We start from the raw sequence: 18,208 nt of genomic DNA on the forward strand, positions 1-18,208 counted from the left end.
AGTGCTCGCCAAGGGAGGTCCAGCGCAGAGATGTTGCAAAGCGAAAAGGAAGACACCCCAGAGCACACAGGGAGAGTCTTCTCCTGCAGGTGATGCCCTAGATTTGGATTCCAGCTACCTAAACAGAGGGACCACTTACGTTGTCATTTTAAGAACCCTAATTGGTGATGTTTCTCCCATCAGAGCACTTGAAACGAGAATGCAGAGGGCTCTTTCAGAAGTCAATCCTTGAAACACGGCCAGTGTGACCTAATAATCCCTACTGTGCTCTACGGACATGCAATTGAGGTCTCGTGTTTGGTAATCCACTGGGGTGCTTACCACCAAGTCACTGGTTCAAAGCTCTCAGCCAATCTGAGGGACTTGATGAGGCCTCTACTCCTGGAGACATCGACAGTCATTAGGAAGCTAAAGAGGCACTTCAGTTCTTTCCCATAGTTGATTCCTAGTTGGAAGAGGCACAGAATACAAGTAATTTTGTGCTTTGGGAAATTAATTACACAGATGGATATTCGTAAGGACAAAAACCTGTCGCAAATGTGAGATTCTGGGCTCTAGAGCCATTTCTGCTTAATCCGATTGCTTAATCCACTCTCAGCAGCTAACCCACTCCTCAAAGTTTTCTATGTTGTGTCAATCACAGTGGGGAAGGTGTGATGGCTGAGAGTTTGAGTCACCAGGGCCGGGTCCAGATTCTAAGGGGTTGGTTCTTTTCAATAGCATCAGCCTTGTTGATGGAATTTCATAAAATGCCCTCAATTCCAAGCTGGGACTTACTGTGAACAGCCAATGAGGGGGAAGAGAGCTACCTTGTGGGTGTGGCCTCATGATTTAAAAGGTCTCTCTGAGAGCCGGGTAGCTTTGTTCTGGACCTGGACCCTTCCTCTGACCTGAAGGTTTCGGGACTTGGGACAGAATCTTGCCATTGTTCCTGCTTCTCTGGACGTTGTCAGTCTCAACACCCTTGAGGAAGAAGGCTGCCATTGGACCTGCCATCTGGGATTCATCATCCACTGGATCTACTTGATCAAGGATAAGAGTCAAGACTGAAATCTGAGCCTTGTTAGCCTCTGCAACGGTGAGTTGGACTTGGGAGTAGCATGAAAACTGTCTAAAGTGGTTCTGAGAATCTCTGTGCGGAGGGGCCTAGATTTGATGTCCTGGTTCCAAGCTTGTCTCTCGGAGCCCTCTGGGAAGTGAGTGCCTCGAACGTGTTGCCATTCTTGCCTCTAAAGTGTGCTTTGTCCGTGTGTGCTAGCACGGTACATCTCAAGAGGGACTACAGGGGATGGATAGATCGTTAGCATTACAGAATTGATACATAGCTTAAATCACTGAATCTGAAACTGGTGATTTCCAGCATAAATGCCCACTGATTCACAATCAAGAATCAATTGACAACAGAAAGTAAAACAGAATTATTTCTATTATGTGTTCTGAGACAGACTAGCAGTAGCCACTATATGCCATCTTGTGGACGTCTGAGTGACCTGCCACCTTCACCCTCCCATCATGGATAGTCCACCTAGTGATTGGTTTTTGGTTTTGGTTTGTTTTTTTAAAATAATTTCTCTGGGGGCTCTTACAACTCTTCTCATAACCCATACAACCATTAATTGGGTAAAGCACATTTGTTATATTTGTTGCCATCATCATTCTCAAAACATTTGCATTCTACCTGAGCACTTAATGTCAGTTCCTCATTTTTCTCTCTCCATCCCCACCCCCCGCCCTCATGACCCCTTGATAATTTATACATTATTATTATTTTCTCGTATCTTAGATAGTCCGATGTCTCTCTTCATCCATTTTCTGTTGTCATTCGCCCAGGGAGGAGGTTATATGTGGATCCTTGTAATCGGTTCCCCTTCTCTACCCCACCTTCCCTCCCCCCTCCCAGTATCACCACTCTCAGCACTGGTCCTGAAGTGGTCATCTTCCCTGGATTCCCTGTGTTTCCAATTCCTATATGTACCCTTCTACAGATACTATGGTCCAGCCAGATTTGTAAGGTAGAATTGGGGCCATGATAGTGGCAGAGAGGAAGCATTTAAGAACTAGAGGAAAGTTGTAGGTTTCATCCTTGCTGCATCGCACCCTGACTGGCTCGTCTCCTCGCTACAACCCTTCTGTTGTCATCGCTGTGTTCTCTTTTGTCACTTTGTCTTGCTATGATTGTATTTTTGGTAAGTATTTTATCTCTTCAGCTCTCTCTAGATGAGATTGGCTAGATGAACAGTGTGGAGGAGAAAACAATTGGTCTGATAGTTCTGGGTTGGGGTGGAGAGGACGGACAGTGATTGGTTTTAAAGTGCGCTCTTATGTTCTACAGATCAGAACATTGTTCTCAATAATGTTGATTTTTGATGCATAACCAGGACATTGCTATTTTTATTTTATTAACCAGTATGTTATATCAATGTTGTACCATGTAAGGCTTCACTAACTCTATAGAATATTAACATCCATTTTGCTTTGAGGTTCTGTCCTCTGTTGATTGAGTCTTAGACAAATGATGTATGAGTGTTTAACCTTTAAAGATGGACTCAAATGTCCACTTGGGACTGCAACCAAAGAGTCATCTTTAGCTGATAATCGAATAAAGACTCTTCTAATTCACCACGGCGTGATCATGGCTGTCATATATTTGAAACAACCAAACTTCTGCCAAAATGCTCATGTCTGAAGGGCAAGTTTAAATCTTAGTCTTCAAACTCCCGGGGGGCCCTAAACACCACGTCCCACAAATGAAGAGATTGTAAGGAGGACAGACTCTATATTAACCGTTGTCTATATACTTTTCATTGGATAATGTCAGGCAAAGCTTTCTTGGGCAGCGAGCCTACTCCCACCTCTCCTTTCTCTACCACATCTAGAGAATGACGTGCTCTGTCTTCTCACTCTTATAACTTTGATGACTTAGCCCTGGGCAGCATTTTTCACTCTAATACTTCAGTTTGTCTTTGAAATGTTCTGTTAGCTCTTTCTTTCATCAATTCTTCCATTTGCTTTAGCTATGATTTTCCCAGTGGCAACATTCAGAGTCTCTTGATGTCCACCTTGGTCATTCTTCCTTTTCTGCCTTGTGAAGGATGTTGTTCTCTTCATAGTGATATTATTGATGTCATTCCACAGCTGGTCCAGTTTCCTGTAGTTAGTGTTCAGTTACCCATACCTGTTCTTGAGATGGTCTTGACATTCATGCGGGATGTGTCTCAGGTTATATTTGAACTCTTGTGTATTGGATTCATATCTTCAGCTTCATGGTCTCAGCTTCATTTTTGACTGCAGATAACGAGCTCCCCCAAAATCTCCTTTATGTTAGTGGTTAAGTCTGAACATTTCCTTTTTGGGAGGGTAAACATGACATTGAAATGCAAAAAAACAACCAAAAAAACCCCCAGTACCTATAAGTCTTTTATTAAATTCCTTGAGATCATGGAACAATGAAGTAGATCATCTAGCCCTCGGGGAGAGTGAATTGGAGAGTGGATTACCTCCACCCTCCGACAGGCATTCCTGGGAGGAGCAGTCTCTGCAGATTGACTGGGTGTGTCCTTGATGGATAGTCCAGTACTGGAGGTTGCATAGTCAAAAGGCAGAGCCTAGCCCTGTTGCTTAGGCTGCCTTCTTTCAAAGGATCAATCATCTAAGCTCCATAGAGCCTAAAATATGCTTTTTAGTCTTGGCCATCTTTGGGCTTCCATAATCCCTCCTCCTATTGTGATTAACGAGCTTCCAATGATTCAGGAACTTGACAGTTTCCTGTATTGCATGACTTAGTGACTGAATATCCTGACTGAATCTTTGGACTCGACTATGGCTTCATGCTAATAGCATTCGTCATCCAGATCATGTATCTTTGGTTTCATTTTGCCTTAATATCATTTATGACAGTCCATGTTTTGCTTAATTGACATTTTGCATTGGGGTCTCTTCTGTACCCTAATACATTTACCACAGACGAAGTCTATTTGACTTCTGTGAATCACATCAGCAGAGAAAGTCAACATGTGGAGCTGCCATTTGCATTGTTAAAGCAGGTGTGTGTGGAGAAGAAGTCATTGGCCTTGCAAAATTTACCCTGTTATTTCCAGGTTTCTTTCTATCACCAAGATCATATTTCCTGTCTTCCTCTCCTTCCTCTCTGTTTCCTAATTTACTACTGCAATCACCTATCATCATCTCTGCCTCTTGACTACGCGGGTGATCAATTTCATACTGAGGGGGCTTGAAGAATCCTTCAGTTCTTTTGTTTAGCGATTGGTGAGCCAATTTGACTGTTCACTCTATTGACAAGATTTTCTTTTTTTAAAAAAAAGTTTTATCAGTGGCTCATACACTGTCATCACAATGCATACATACATCAATTGTGTAAAACACATCTGTACTTTAATTCCCCTCATCATTCTCAAAGCATTTGCTCTCCACGTAAGCCCTTCGCATCAGGTCCTCTTTTTTCCCATTTCTTCCCCGTTCCCCACTCCCTCATGAGCCCTTGATAATTTTTAAATTATTTCTTTGTCATATCTTGCCCTGTTCGGTGTCTCCCTTCACTCCCTTTTCTGTTTTTCGTCCCCCAGGGAAGGTCACATGTAGATCCTTGTAATCGGTTTTCTTTTTCCAACCCACTCTCCCTCTACTCTCTCAGTATCACTACTCACACCACTGGTCCTGAAGGTATCACCTGCCCTGGATTCCCTGTCACTCCAACTCCTATATGCACCAGTGTACTTCCCCTGGTCTAGCCAGAATTTTTTTTTCACACGTGTTCAATGAAGTTTTATTAGTAGGGAAGTCAGGAATCAGGATCCCAGGAGAGAAGTGAGGCCATTTCAGATCTTCCCGGGAAATGTGCCTTGTGCCCGGCGGTCATCCCAGGCGGTCACCCAGGAAATGGGGCAGAGGGACTTGTACACGGGCTGATACCACTGACACACGGAGACGTCGCCCCCTTTGGCATTCATCGCCTTCTCACAGCGGTGGAAGTCCAAGTAGTTCTGCCAGCAGTTCCTTGTTTGGTTCTGGTTGGGGAAGCGGCTGTCAAAAGGCGCAGTTCGGTAGTTCTTGATTTTGGTCTTGATGTCTTCTGCCATGGTGGTGACTCCTAAAGCGCGCCCTCAAATCGCAGGCAGCTCAATCGGTCTAGCCAGAATTACAAGGGAGTATTTGGATCATGATAGTGGGATTAGGGGGAGTGGAGGGAAGCATTTAGGAACTAGAGGAAAGCTGTATTCTTCATTGGTGCTACATCGCACCCTGACTGACTCATCTCCTCCCCTATTGACGAGACTTTCATGTCTCCCATAGATATTATCCCGAAACAGAGAGCATAGTAGTACAATATAGATCTAAAATTTCCATTTGAGGAATGCCCAGTCATTCCTTCTGAATTGATCTCTCCTGCACAGTAAGCCATAGGATTGTTGGATATAATTCGCAATCACCATACTTCCTACTGATCTTTGATTTATGCATTTCCACAGCTGCTGAGGTCACTGCCCACCATCGGACCTGCCGACCTTGGATTCTACAACTCGAGGACCCCCTTGAGTCTGCAAAAGTATCCAGTTTGAAAACTTTCCAGCCCCTACCTTGCCAGCCTCTACCACTGTGAGTTCATAACAGGAGTGGCATAGCCAGGAAGCTTCCCTCTGAGGAGCTAAGGCGGGCAGGTTCCAGCTGTTAATGTGCTGTACCAACCAGTGTGGCTGTCCCAGAAGTCTGAGCACACCCCTCTTTATATTCACAGGTCTGGACTCTCTGTGGAGCTGATTGGTCAACATGAGCAGGAAGAACCCACCCAGGCTCCTGGATCTGGCCATCCAGAATGTGTTGCAGGACGAGGCCTCAGCCATTGCTGCCCTGGAGTGGCTGCCCACAGAGCTCTTCCCCCCGCTGTTCATGGCAGCTGTCATTGGGGGACACGGAGAGACAGTGAAGGCCATGGTGGGGTCCTGGCCTTTTATCCGGCTCCCACTAGGGGCTCTCATGAAGTCTTCGCATTCTCACCAGGACATCTTAAAGGCTGCCCTGGATGCTTTTGACATCCTGCTTTCCCCAAAGGTTCCCCCCAGGAGATGCAAGCTGAGAGTGCTGGATCTATGCCTGGACACTGACACCAACTTCTGGAAAGTGTGGTCTGGAACCGAATCCATTGCCTCTGTGACCTCATTAGAGGATCCAGTGACCACCCGTCCCTGGACTCTGACCCACACCAGGCAGGATTCCAGAACAGGGGAGAAGCCTCAGCCCTTGGCCTCCGCCATGTTCCTCACAGACCTGCGTGTCCTAGAAACAGGCCCAGATGAAGTGCTTACCTTCCTCATGGAAAGGGCCCAACAGGGAAAGGACCTGCCCAATCTGTGTTGTAGGGAGCTAGAGTTTGTTGGTCTGCCACCACTTCCTGTTATGGAGGAGATCCTGAAGGCGGTGCAGCTGGGCGATGTGCAGGAAGTGGCGTTGCATTGCAGATGGGACCAGCACACCCTCGACTGGTTCCTTCCTTACCTGACCCAGATGGGTCAGCTTCACACACTTCACCTCACGGGAATAATCCTGGAACCCCCGGTACCAGATCGCATGGCTAAGGTGGAGGAGCTACTTGAAAAACTGACCTCTCAGCTCCTCGGTCTGCATCAGCTCCAGCACCTCATCCTGGAATCGGTCTTCTTCAGGGATGAACAGCTCGGCCAGCTGCTCAGAAGTCTGTCAGCCCCCTTAGAGTCCCTCACCCTCTCGTACTGCGTGCCTGTGGACTCGGACATGAGTAGTCTGTGCTCGTGTCCCTGCACCAGCCTCCTCAGGTACCTCGATCTGAGTGGTGCGCTCAGTGCAGGCTTTAGCCGTGGATTCCTCCCAAGTCTGCTAGGGAGGGTCTCAGCCACCCTGACCCACCTGGACTTAGCTGACTGTGAATTTGATGACTCTGAGCTTCGTGCCTTGCAGCCTGCTCTGGGCCACTGTTCCCTGCTGAGCACCTTGGCGTTGGGTGGAAACCCCGTCTCCCTGGCGGCCCTGCAGGGCTTCCTTCGTCACACTTGGCCACTGTGCAAGTTCTCCCTTCTGGAGCTGCCTGTCCCTCAGGATTGCTATGAGGTTTTCCAAGTGTCTCTGTGCCAGGATTCTCTTGTCGAGGCAATGCAGGCGCTCAGGGAGACCCTGCAAGCCTATGAGCCTCTCTATGTAAGCTTTGCTGGCAGCACTCCTGACAGAGATTGGGATGCAATCATCATTCACGTAGACAGCTTACCTTCCATACCGTGTTTTCTCAATCCTCACCATTGATTCTGAGTTTCTACCCCATTTGTCGAATGTTCATGTTTCTGATGTATACGGGATAATTTGGGACTAGGTTCATGATCATGACATGATCTGTACTATGATAATATGGCCACAAGGAAGTGGAGATTACAGGAGGCGTCTCACATTGGCAACTTCACCCCAGACCATCATTGCTGGCTTCACATCTCCTAAAAATGAACAGAGAGGCCAGCAGACAGATAGGTGCAGAGTACCTTCATGAGAGGACAGGCAGAGCACAGCCTGCGTTTGAAACGGAAGGTGCCTTCCTGCCTTGGGAACCTCCTGGGATCTGGAACGTCGATTCCAAGACTCATGGAGATGCCGCAGGGAGAGGAGCACTCCAGACCACTCCCTCCCACTACAGATGATCAACTGAAAACCTGTTTTGCATTTCTCCAAACCCATTCTCCTTGCCTAACCTACAATAAAATAAACTACCCTTTGAAAAGCTCTCACCTGTCATATTCACTTCTGCTCCTGACTGACTTAAGAAATTAAGTGTTCATCGCCTGGGAGGTGCTTATTCATTCCAGCAGAAGAGGACATGGGGAATGCCCGATTCGGTGCTGTGCCTGAGTAGTGGGCTGTGTTGGTCTATGAATCATCAATTGGAGGTTTGAAAACCACCCTCTTCTCCAATGGAGGAAGGTGAGCGTCTGACACCGAAAGACAGAGAGCCATTGATTACCCACGTAGCCGACACTGCCCGTGCCAGAAAATGGAGTGACTCACTTGGTGTCAATGCAGACAAATACACTTTCATACAGAAACATAAATAAAGCAGGGGTAGCGATGTTGATAGGAAGAATAAAAGAAGAAAGGAGACCAGGATCAGGGTGCATCTAACGACATGCAGTCCCCACCTGGTCAAACTCATAGGCACATGGTAAGACTGAGGCTCAGACACACCGTGCTCTCCAACGGAGGTCAGTGCCCAATATGCTGCAAGGAAAAAGGGAAAGGACCTCAGAAGACATAGGGAGGGAATCTCCTCTTCCAGGAGATGCCCTGAATTTGGATTCCACCTGCTAAGCAGAAAGACCATTAATGTTGGTTGTTTTAAAAACCCTAATTATTGATGTTCCTCTAATTGGAGCACTTGAGAAGAGAGAGATTCAAAACCACCAGCTTTTCCAATTCATAGAAATGAGAGTCTGCTCCCATCCAGATATATAACGGTGTTTCCCAAAGTAGGTGGTCCTGCCCACTGAGTGAAATGGAGTTGTCCCTTCAGTGATTCCCATATTTAATAAAGGGTGGAGAGATGACACTCTTCTCCCATGAAAGTAGAGTCCTTAATGGAGTAAGATCCCCTTTCTCAGGTTAAGCATGCAGTTAACAGTCCACAATGCTTAACCAATTTAACACCAGGGCACTTCTGCTAAAATATTACTGGTAAAATGATCAAGGGTGGCAGGCAAGATCCTGAATCCCTCAACATCGTTTTCAGCGAAGTGACATTCTAGAGATAGCTCTTCTAGCCATAGTTTTCCAGGGAGAAAATAATGACATCCGCATACATGTTCTGAGTAAGGAAAGGTTGGCGGAATTATTGATAGAATTCGGTTGTAAGGGATGAAGAGGATTGATTGTGATCGTAAGAGCTTTGACCTCTGACATGGGGGTTGATCAACTCTACCATCGTCATTCACTGACACCAAGTCCATTCCAGCTCAGCAACCACGTAGAACAAATGAACTACAAAAACAGCACTCCATCATGATGGAGCAATAAAGGTGTTCCCAGAGAAGGAGAAATGAAGGTAAAGCAAAAAAAAACAAGATCACCACTCTAAAACACACTCAACGAAGTAACATGGCCGAAAAATAAAAAACACATAAATCAGAAACCAGCAAACAAGACATTTCCTCACAAAAACCAACACGCAGCGCGACACTCAAAGCAACACTGCAATACAAAAAGAACAAGGACACTAAACCCAACACACATACACTCTCACAACATTCACTAATATAAGAAAAGTGACAGTAACACACACACACACACATATAAATAATCTGACTGAATGTAAGTGACTAAACAAACCAGGAAAGAGAGAGAGAGAAGTAGATACATCTGAAAACAAAATCTATCAGATGCTGTCTACAAGATACCACACCTCAGAAACACACATGAACAGACTAAAATTCAGAGACTGGACAAAAGTAAACCAAGTATACAGCAGCCAAAAGAAAGCAGGAGGACTAAGATTAAGAGGGAGGTAGCTGACAGTAACCAAGCAAGAAGACCTGGATCAGGGTGCTTCCCTGGACCTGCAGGATTCCTGCTGAATTCAAGGTAAGGCTGATGCCCAGACACCCAGTGCTCTCCAAGGGAGGACAGGAACACAGATGTTGCAAGGGACCAAAGATCTGACCCCGGAACAACAGGGAGAGAGCCTGATGCGCTGGATTTGGTATCTACCCACCTAAATAATAAAACAATTCAGTTTGGTTTGCTTAAACACAGCCCCCACCCCCTCTCCATTGGTGATGCTTCTTTCAGAATCTCACTTCAGAATTGAGAGTGTGTACTGGCCTCTTCTCCCCAGATCAATCCTTCAAAGACACCCAGAGTGATTCAATAATCCCTACTGTGCTCTGGAGAGAGGCAGTTGAGGTGGCATGTTTGGTTAGGGATTAGTCTGCTCACCACCAGGTTACACATTTAACCCCATCAGTCAATCGGTGGGACTTGATGGTGTCATCTACTCCTGGAAAGATGAGCAGACCTTAGAAGACCAAAGAGGGACTTCTACTCTTTTTCACATGTTAGCTCTAAGTTTGAAGAGACATAGTGGGTGTAAGTTTGAACTATGGAACATGAGATGCACAGATGAACTCTCTGAATCACAGTGGGTAAGGTGTGGTGGCTGAGTGTTTGTGACAACATGGTTGGGTCAGGAGTCCAAGGGGTTACTTCATTATGGTGGCATCAGCCTGGTTGATGAAATTTCAAGAAATGCCATCACTTCCAAGCTGAGACCTACTGCGAACAACCAATGAGGAAGAAGATAACTTCTTTGTGGGTGTGGTCTCATCATTGAAAAAAGCTCCCTGAAAGCTCTGTAGCTTGGTTCTGGACTTGGACCCTTCATCTGACCTGAAGGTTTGGGAACTTGGGGCAGAATCCTGCCATCATTCCTGCTTCTCTGGATGTTGTCAGTCTCAACACCCTTGAGGAAGAAGGCATCCATTGGACCTGCCATCTGGGATTCACCATCCACTGGATCTACTTGATTACGGGTAAGAGTCCAATACTGAAATATGAGTCTTGTCAGCCTCTGAAACTGAGTTGAAATAGGGAGTAAGAAGAAAATTCTCTAAGTGGTTCTGAGGAATTAAGTGGGGAGGGACCTAGGGGTTCAAAAACGGGGTTCCCAGCTTGGACCTCTTGGAGGCCCATATGAAGTGAATTTATTCAACATTGAATTTTGAATATATGGATGTGTTTGCTCTGCTCCATATAATCAAGGTAAACAGATTAATGTGTCCTGCTCACCCTCAATCCCCTTCACACCTCAGAACCTATTCAGGGACTTGATGTGTCTTAATATCTTGTCTTTGTGCAATGGTCCATTATGTGTATCAACTTGCTGGGTTCAGGTGCTCCATAGTGTGGCAGGTATGTAAGGATATCAGTGTGGGAGCTGGGCTCCAGTGTGGGCTTATTCAGTGTGGGCTATTAATCAAGAGTTGGAGGCTTCAAAACCACCAGACTCTGCAGTTCACACCGATCACAGTCTCCTCCCATAAAGACAGACAGCAGCATTAACTCAATGTGTCTTGACAGCCATCTTCCACTAAGTCCTGGTGGCGACATATGCACAAATGTGTATGGATTTTTATAAGAGGTGTAAGAGTTCTACCAATAAAATTATATATAAAATTATATTACTGTATATATGCAATCAAATATACCAATGCTGCAGTTCTACGATGCCGAATATAGTCTCTCTAACACAGCAATGTCTTTAGGGTAACGGAAGTGATGCCCAGGAGGATGACTGATAACGTTCTCTGACATAAAATGACAATGATTTTTCTAAGGTGGATCAGAGATATATACAAACTTTAGATGCATGAATGGTGAGTGAGTTTGTACTTAAATCTCGCCCCATTCTAAGAAAATTCAGCTCTCAGGACAACTTCCTGCTTGATGCACCACTTCCTCAAGAGAAGAGGTCTCTGAAGATACAAGTGCAACAGCAAAGTATAACGTAGTAACTCGTGGGTGCCTGGCCCCAAAAGAACAATATCAGGATTCTTAAAGCTTTATGTCCCAAGAAGCAAGCATCCAAATCAGTGCCCATTGACGTTCCACACCTTCCCGTTCAATCCAGTGATTGTAAATAATATAACCCTGTGCTATATGATGGCATCGCATCGCAACTTCATTTGTGCACACCTGCTTTGTAGTAGACTAGAGCTGACAGGGGATTCACACAGCCCATTTGCGTTCATCACAGGTGGATTACACTCCCCATGACTGCCCTGTAATCACCATGGAGGGATGCGAACAGTCCTGCTATCTCACAGAGAACAGTGTGAATTCAATGATGGCCCACGTCGCTGTTGTTCTGTGTCACTGAGTCACCTCTGATGCGCAGGGACCCCATGCACGACCGAAGGAAAGACTGCACACTCCTGTTCCATCCTCACTACTGTAAGTTTCAGGCCCTTGTTGCAGCCACTCCATCAATCCATCACGTCAAGGGACTTTTTAGTCTCCCTGTGCTTCTCCAGGGAATGATCCCTCCCCAAAACCTGTCCAAATTATGTCAATTGAAATCCCATCATCCAAGCCTGTAAGCAGCAATCTGGTCACATTTCTTTCAAGATAGATATGCTTGTCCTTTTGGCACACCTGCGCTGATTAGAAATCATCCAGTAATTCTTCATTGTGATCCCAAACGATTTTTCATCCACGTAACCGTGCAACGACGAAGTGCTTTGGAATGCCCCATCTTCTCATCGCTATCCCTAATTGGTGATGAAGCACACCGTTTCTGTTGGAGGCAGCTGAACTCTGTTGGGACTGGACCTATGCGGGGGATTAGACGAGCTATCCAGCATCAAGCTGGGTTTGAAGTGAGGCGTGTGGATGAAAGGAAAAGAAAGAGCTGTGTACAAAGCAAGGGATAGGGAGGACTCCAATCCAATAGACTGAAGTCTCCAGTACATTCAAAGCTTGGTATATATACTCTTCTTACACAGGACTTGGTTACAAAGCAAACATCAAAGCACTTAAACATTCCTAAACTCTTATCTATGCAAATGTAACTTAACTAGTCACAGTTTCTTAACCTTAGAATAATAAAAGCACTAGGTTCAAAGACAATCACAGGGATATGCAAGATTCAAGAGAGCCTCAAAGAGATCCTAATTAACTGAGTTATCCATCATTGCTTTTTAGCAGCAAAGTCACAAATAGTCAGTTTGCAATGCTTTTGTCTGCAGAGACACAGAGGCTCAGGGGACTAAATAGTCACCCATTAGTAAACACCTTGGTCAGCTGGATGCTTCCTACAGACCTTAACTTGCTCTTTTTGAGGATTTCTTCAAACTGGTGCAACAAGTCTGTGTACACTGTGTGGTGGTGTTTTGCAGCTGCCACTGTTCTGCCTGAACTCGTTTGCTTCTTATTTGGACCAGACGTTTCATGTGAGGGCTTGTGTCAACAGGGTTGGGGCTGGATTCTCAGGGGTTGGTCAGTTCTGATGGCATCAGCCTGGTTGAGCAGATTTCAAAAAGCCAAAATTCCATGCTGAGCCCTACTGCGATCAACCCATGAGGGTGAAGATAGTGTCTTTGTGGGGGTGGTCGTATGATTTAAAAGGACTCAATGAAAGTAATGATCTTTGTTCTCTACTAGCCAAGTCTTCTGACCTGAAGGTTTGGGAACTTGAGACAGAATCTTGCCATCCCTCCTGCTTCTCTGGGTGTTGTCAGTCTCAACGTCCTTTGAAGAAGAAGCCTGTCATCTGAGTCGCCCAGCTTGGATTCGTCAGCCACTGGCTATCAAGGGTAAGAGTCAGGAATGAAATCTGAGCCTTCTCAGTCCCTGCCACTGTGCGTTGAAATATGTATCATTGACATGAAAGCCCTCTACTTGTAAATGATTCTGAGGCTAACATGGGAGAAGGACACGGTTGTCGGATGGCGGGGTCCACAGAGTGGCTCTCCTTGAGATCTGAGCAGACCTGTTTTCCCATCCACAGGTGAGGAATCCTCTTGGAGCAGAGTGATCATCATGAGTAGCAGGAACCCACCCAGGATCCTGGACCTGGCCATCCAGGGCGTGTTGCAGAATGAGGCCTCAGCCATTGCCGCTCTTGAGTGGCTGCCCACACAGTTCTTCCCTCCCTTGTTCATGGCAGCCGTTGCCAAGGGACACAGTGAGGTGGTGAAGGCCATGGTGCACTACTGGCCCTTCACAAAGCTCCCACTTGGGGCTCTGTTGGAGGATTGTGTGTTTCGAGAGCTCATCTTAAAGGCTGCACTCGATGGCCTTGACATCCTGCTTGCCCAGAATGCTCAGCCCAGGAGATGCAAACTGAAAGTGTTGGATTTACAGCTGCACACTGGCACCAACTTCTGGAATGAATGGGCTGGAGTCCCATCTACTGACTCTGTGATGCCAGCAGAAGAGCCTGAGGACACACCCCGCAGAATTCAGATGGAAAAAGGGCCCCATTCCAGATCAGGAGGGAAGCACCAGCCCCTGACCACCGTGGAGGTGCTCACAGACGTGTGGTTTGAGGAAGCTACCTCAGATGTACTGCTCACCTTCCTGATTGAAAGGGTCAAGCAGAAGAAGGCCCTGCCAACGCTGTGCTGCAGGAAGGTGGCGTTTCTTGGACCTCTCCCACAACTTCACATTCTTGGGGACATCCTGAAGATGGTGCAGCTGGACTGTGTCCAGGAGTTGGAAATTCATGGCAAATGGGACCTGCACAGCCTCAACTGGTTTGCTCCTTACTTGGCGCAGATGGGTCACCTGCAGACCCTCTTTCTCTCTGGAGTCATCTTGGCTTGCAAGGACTTCGGCAAAGACTGCAACGTGGAGCAACTCCTTGCCCAATTCACCTCTCAGCTCCTCAATCTGCATCAGCTCCAGCACCTCTTCTTGGACTCTGCCTGCCTGCCCAGGGGCTGCCTCATCCGGCTGCTCACACGCTTGCCATCTCCCTTGCTGACCCTCAGCCTGACTGATTGTGTGCTTTTGGACGAGGACTTGACTTACCTGTCTTTATGCCCCTGTACCAGCCGCCTAAGGACCCTGGTATTGTGTGGTCTATCCAGGCCTAGCTCAAGTTATGCATTCCTTCCGGGTCTGCTAGAGATTGTCTCCACCACCCTTATGCACCTGAACTTAGCTGGCTGTGGGATCCAGGACCCTGACCTCAGGGCCTTGCAGAATGCACTGGGCCGCTGCTCCCAGCTGGTCACCTTGATGTTATGTGGAAACTCCGTGTCCTGGGATGTTCTGCAGCAGCTGCTGCAGCACACCAACCCTCACTGCAAGTTCTTGGAGCTCCCTGTCCCACTGCATTGCTACTTGGGCCCCCAAGGAATGCTGCACTAGGAAGCTCTCCTCCCTGTCTTGGAGGAGGTGATGGTGATCCTGATGCCCAACGGGGTCAATTCTGTAGAATTCTGTAACCACAGAGGTACTAACAGATCATTGCATGCCATCCTCATGCAAATGGACAGCTGATGCCATCATCTCCTTCACGCTATCTTGTCAGTCCAAAACGTCCAGCTGTGGGTGCCTTGCCCCATTTTAAAGCGTTCATGTTCCCTATGCCTAAGTGATTTGTTCTTGAGGTACACGAGTGTCAGGAATCTTCTCTGTGATAAAGTCGCCTTCAGATGTGAAGATTTCAGGATGCATCAGACATCACCCTCACCCAAGTCAACCCTCGCTTGCTTCACCTGCCTTGTAGAAGGCATTGAAAGAAAGATTCCAGCAGACTGGATGCTGATCCCCCTCAATAAAGGATGGCAGGACGGCACCATGTTTTTGGAATTGAAGGTCTGATCTTGGGCATCTTCTCGATTCACTGCAACCTGGATTCCACCACCTAGGAAACTCTCCAAGAAATTCAGAACCCCCCTTGTTGAGAAGAGACCAGCCCCTTTCCTTCCAAGCCACTGAAACACATTGTTCAAAGCCAGGGGTAAATTTGTGTACACTGCGTTCAAATAAACATCTCTCCGTAAAGCCATTCATTGTGGTATTGATTCCTCTTGCAGCCTGAGTGAACATTAATTATTCATGACATGGTTTGTGGTTGCACACTCAGCAGAAATGGGCATCCACATTTGGGGCCACTGGTCTCCCTCTTCTTTTCCTCCAATATTACCCCGTTCAAAGCTGGGCTTTGGCCAACTTCGCAAGTACCAGGACGCCTGGTTTCAGTAATGCACCTAGGGGATATCAGTTATTTCCTGATGTCATTTGGGGAACCCTATTGCATCGTTGCATAGCACCTTATCCCTGGTGGGGCTTTGAAGAAAGTAATGGGCAGATAAGCACAAGATCTGTACAATAATCCCACCAGGTGCTCCACAGGGAAGGACGAATTTATCTGCTTCAAACATTTATGTCCTCAGATATCAGAGATATTGGCTGCCTATGATGGACAGGGTGGCTGTTGCCAGTGTTTGTATCAATATACAAACCAGGAGATCAGGGTTTGAACATAAGTCTTCCTGTATTTCATAGGCTGAGTGCATACAGGGTGCAGTCGTCAGAGTGCACCTGGTTGCTGTACTCAGCATCAACAGGGTATAAGGACGTCGGAGCTCATCATCCCTGTACCTTTCTGCACTCACAGTTCCTGCAGCAGCTGTCTGTCTTGTCTTTTGTGCATATCTCATCTACTTGCGGTGGGACTTTCTCTATGTCTACTTGGACGGGACAGGATTTTCTGTAGTTTGGTAGTGATGCAATTATATATATTTTAGAGCTCTAATGGTCTTGCGACTTTTGTGTTGGGCTGTCATCTAGAAGGTTGAGAGTTCAAAACCACAATTTTCTCCCCCAGGGAAATATGGGATTGACTCTTTTCATGAAGACACAGGGACAGATGAGAGCTCTCAGCACAAGGAATCCAGGACAGATAAAACTTCAGAAGCAATCATGGGTGTTGCGATACCATGAGGTAAGAGTTTTGGTGTGCACATAAGTGGAGGTGGTGGGGAACCATCACAAGGATGGATGTAGAACCCACCCCACCCCTGAGTGAGACGAACAACACAAAAGTGGGTGAAGAGAGAGAGCAGATAGTGTAAGATGTGAAAATAATTTATAATTTATCATTAACCCACAAAGGTGGGAGAGTGGGAGAAGGAGGGGGGTAAAGAGGAGCTGAGAGCATGGGCTCAAGAAGGAAACAATGTTTTGAAAATGATGGTGGCGACATATGCACAAATGTGTATGGATTTTTATAAGAGGTGTAAGAGTTCTACCAATAAAATTATATATAAAATATATTATATATAAAATTATATTACTGTATATATTCAATCAAATATACCTATGCTGTAGATCCCAATGCTGTAGTTCTACGATGCCGAATATAGTCTCTCTAACACAGCAATGTCTTTAGGGTAATGGAAGTGATGCCCAGGAGGATGACTGATAACGTTCTCTGACATAAAATGACAATGATTTTTCTAAGTGTTTTGGAATGCCCCATCTTCTCATCGCTACCCTAATTGGTGATGATGCACACCGTTTCTCTGTTGGAGGCAGCTGAACGCTATTGGGACTGGACCTTTGCGGGGGATTAGACCAGCTATCCCGCATCAAGCTGGGTTTGAACTGAGGCGTGTGGATGAAAGGAAAAGAAAGAGCTGTGTACAAAGCATGGGACAGGGAGGACTCCAATCCAATAGACTAAAGTCGCCAGTACATTCAAAGCTTGGTATATATACTCTTCTTACACAGGACTTGGTTACAAAACAAACATCAAAGCACTTAAACATTCCTAAACTCTTATCTATGCAAATGTAACTCAACTAGTCACAGTTTCTTAACCTTAGAATAATAAAAGCACTAGGTTCAAAGACAATCACAGGGATATGCAAGATTCAAGAGAACCTCAAAGGGATCCTTATTAACTGAGTTATCCCTCATTGCTTTTTAGCAGCAAAGTCACAAATAGTCAGTTTGCAACACTTTTGTCTGCAGAGACACAGAGGCTCAGGAGACTAAATAGTCCCCCATTAGTAAACACCTTGGTCAGCTGGATGCTTCCTACAGACCTTAACTTCCTCTTTTTGAGCATTTCTTCAAACTGGTGCAACAAGATTGTGAGCACGGTGTAGTGGTGTTTTGCAGCTGCCACTGTTCTGCCTGGACTCTTTTGCTTCTTATTTGGACCAGACGGTTCATGTGAGGAGTCTCAGACTCTCTGGAAATATTTTGGATTCAACAAATTTCCTGAGGGAGCAGGAAGTGAAATGTCAGGACACCAAATGTGGAATGGTGACAAAGACGTTGATCCAATGCCAACAGACAGATAGTCATCCCCTACAGAAGCGGTTCTCAACCTGTGGGGCGCAATCCCTGTGGGGGTCAAACAATCCTTTCACAGAGGTGGCCTCAGACCATCGGAAAACACATAAATATTTCACAATACATAATTACATATTGTTTGTGATTAATCACTGTGCTTTAAGTGTGTTTAATTATGTTCAATTTGTAACAATGAAAATACATCCCGAGTATCAGCTATTTACATTATGATGCATAACAGTAGCATATTACATTTAGGAACTAACAATGAAAATAATTTGATGGTTGGGGGGTCAGGTCACCACAACATGAGGAACTCTATTACAGGGTCGTAACATCAGGAAGGTTGAGAACCACTGACCAGCAGGTAGTCCCC

At 46.1% G+C, this 18,208-nt stretch overlaps 2 protein-coding genes and 1 pseudogene across 2 annotated transcripts; 2 read left to right on the top strand and 1 right to left on the bottom strand.

The window, feature by feature from the left end:
• Window positions 1–4,835: 4,835 nt before the first annotated feature.
• Window positions 4,836–5,136, bottom strand: LOC142434140 (cytochrome c oxidase subunit 6B1-like). Its single transcript, XM_075538829.1, has one exon. The coding sequence runs from the start codon at window positions 5,094–5,096 to the stop codon at window positions 4,836–4,838; it is 261 nt and encodes an 86-aa protein (XP_075394944.1). The 5' UTR covers window positions 5,097–5,136.
• Window positions 5,137–5,784: 648 nt separating this feature from the next.
• Window positions 5,785–13,529, top strand: LOC142434767 (melanoma antigen preferentially expressed in tumors pseudogene; annotated as a pseudogene).
• Window positions 13,530–13,719: 190 nt separating this feature from the next.
• On the top strand, window positions 13,720–14,892 carry LOC142434768 (melanoma antigen preferentially expressed in tumors-like). The gene has a single exon (XM_075539379.1). The coding sequence runs from the start codon at window positions 13,720–13,722 to the stop codon at window positions 14,890–14,892; it is 1,173 nt and encodes a 390-aa protein (XP_075395494.1).
• Window positions 14,893–18,208: the final 3,316 nt, after the last annotated feature.

Source organism: Tenrec ecaudatus, chromosome X (genome assembly GCF_050624435.1).
Source record: "Tenrec ecaudatus isolate mTenEca1 chromosome X, mTenEca1.hap1, whole genome shotgun sequence".
Taxonomy (NCBI): domain Eukaryota; kingdom Metazoa; phylum Chordata; class Mammalia; order Afrosoricida; family Tenrecidae; genus Tenrec; species Tenrec ecaudatus.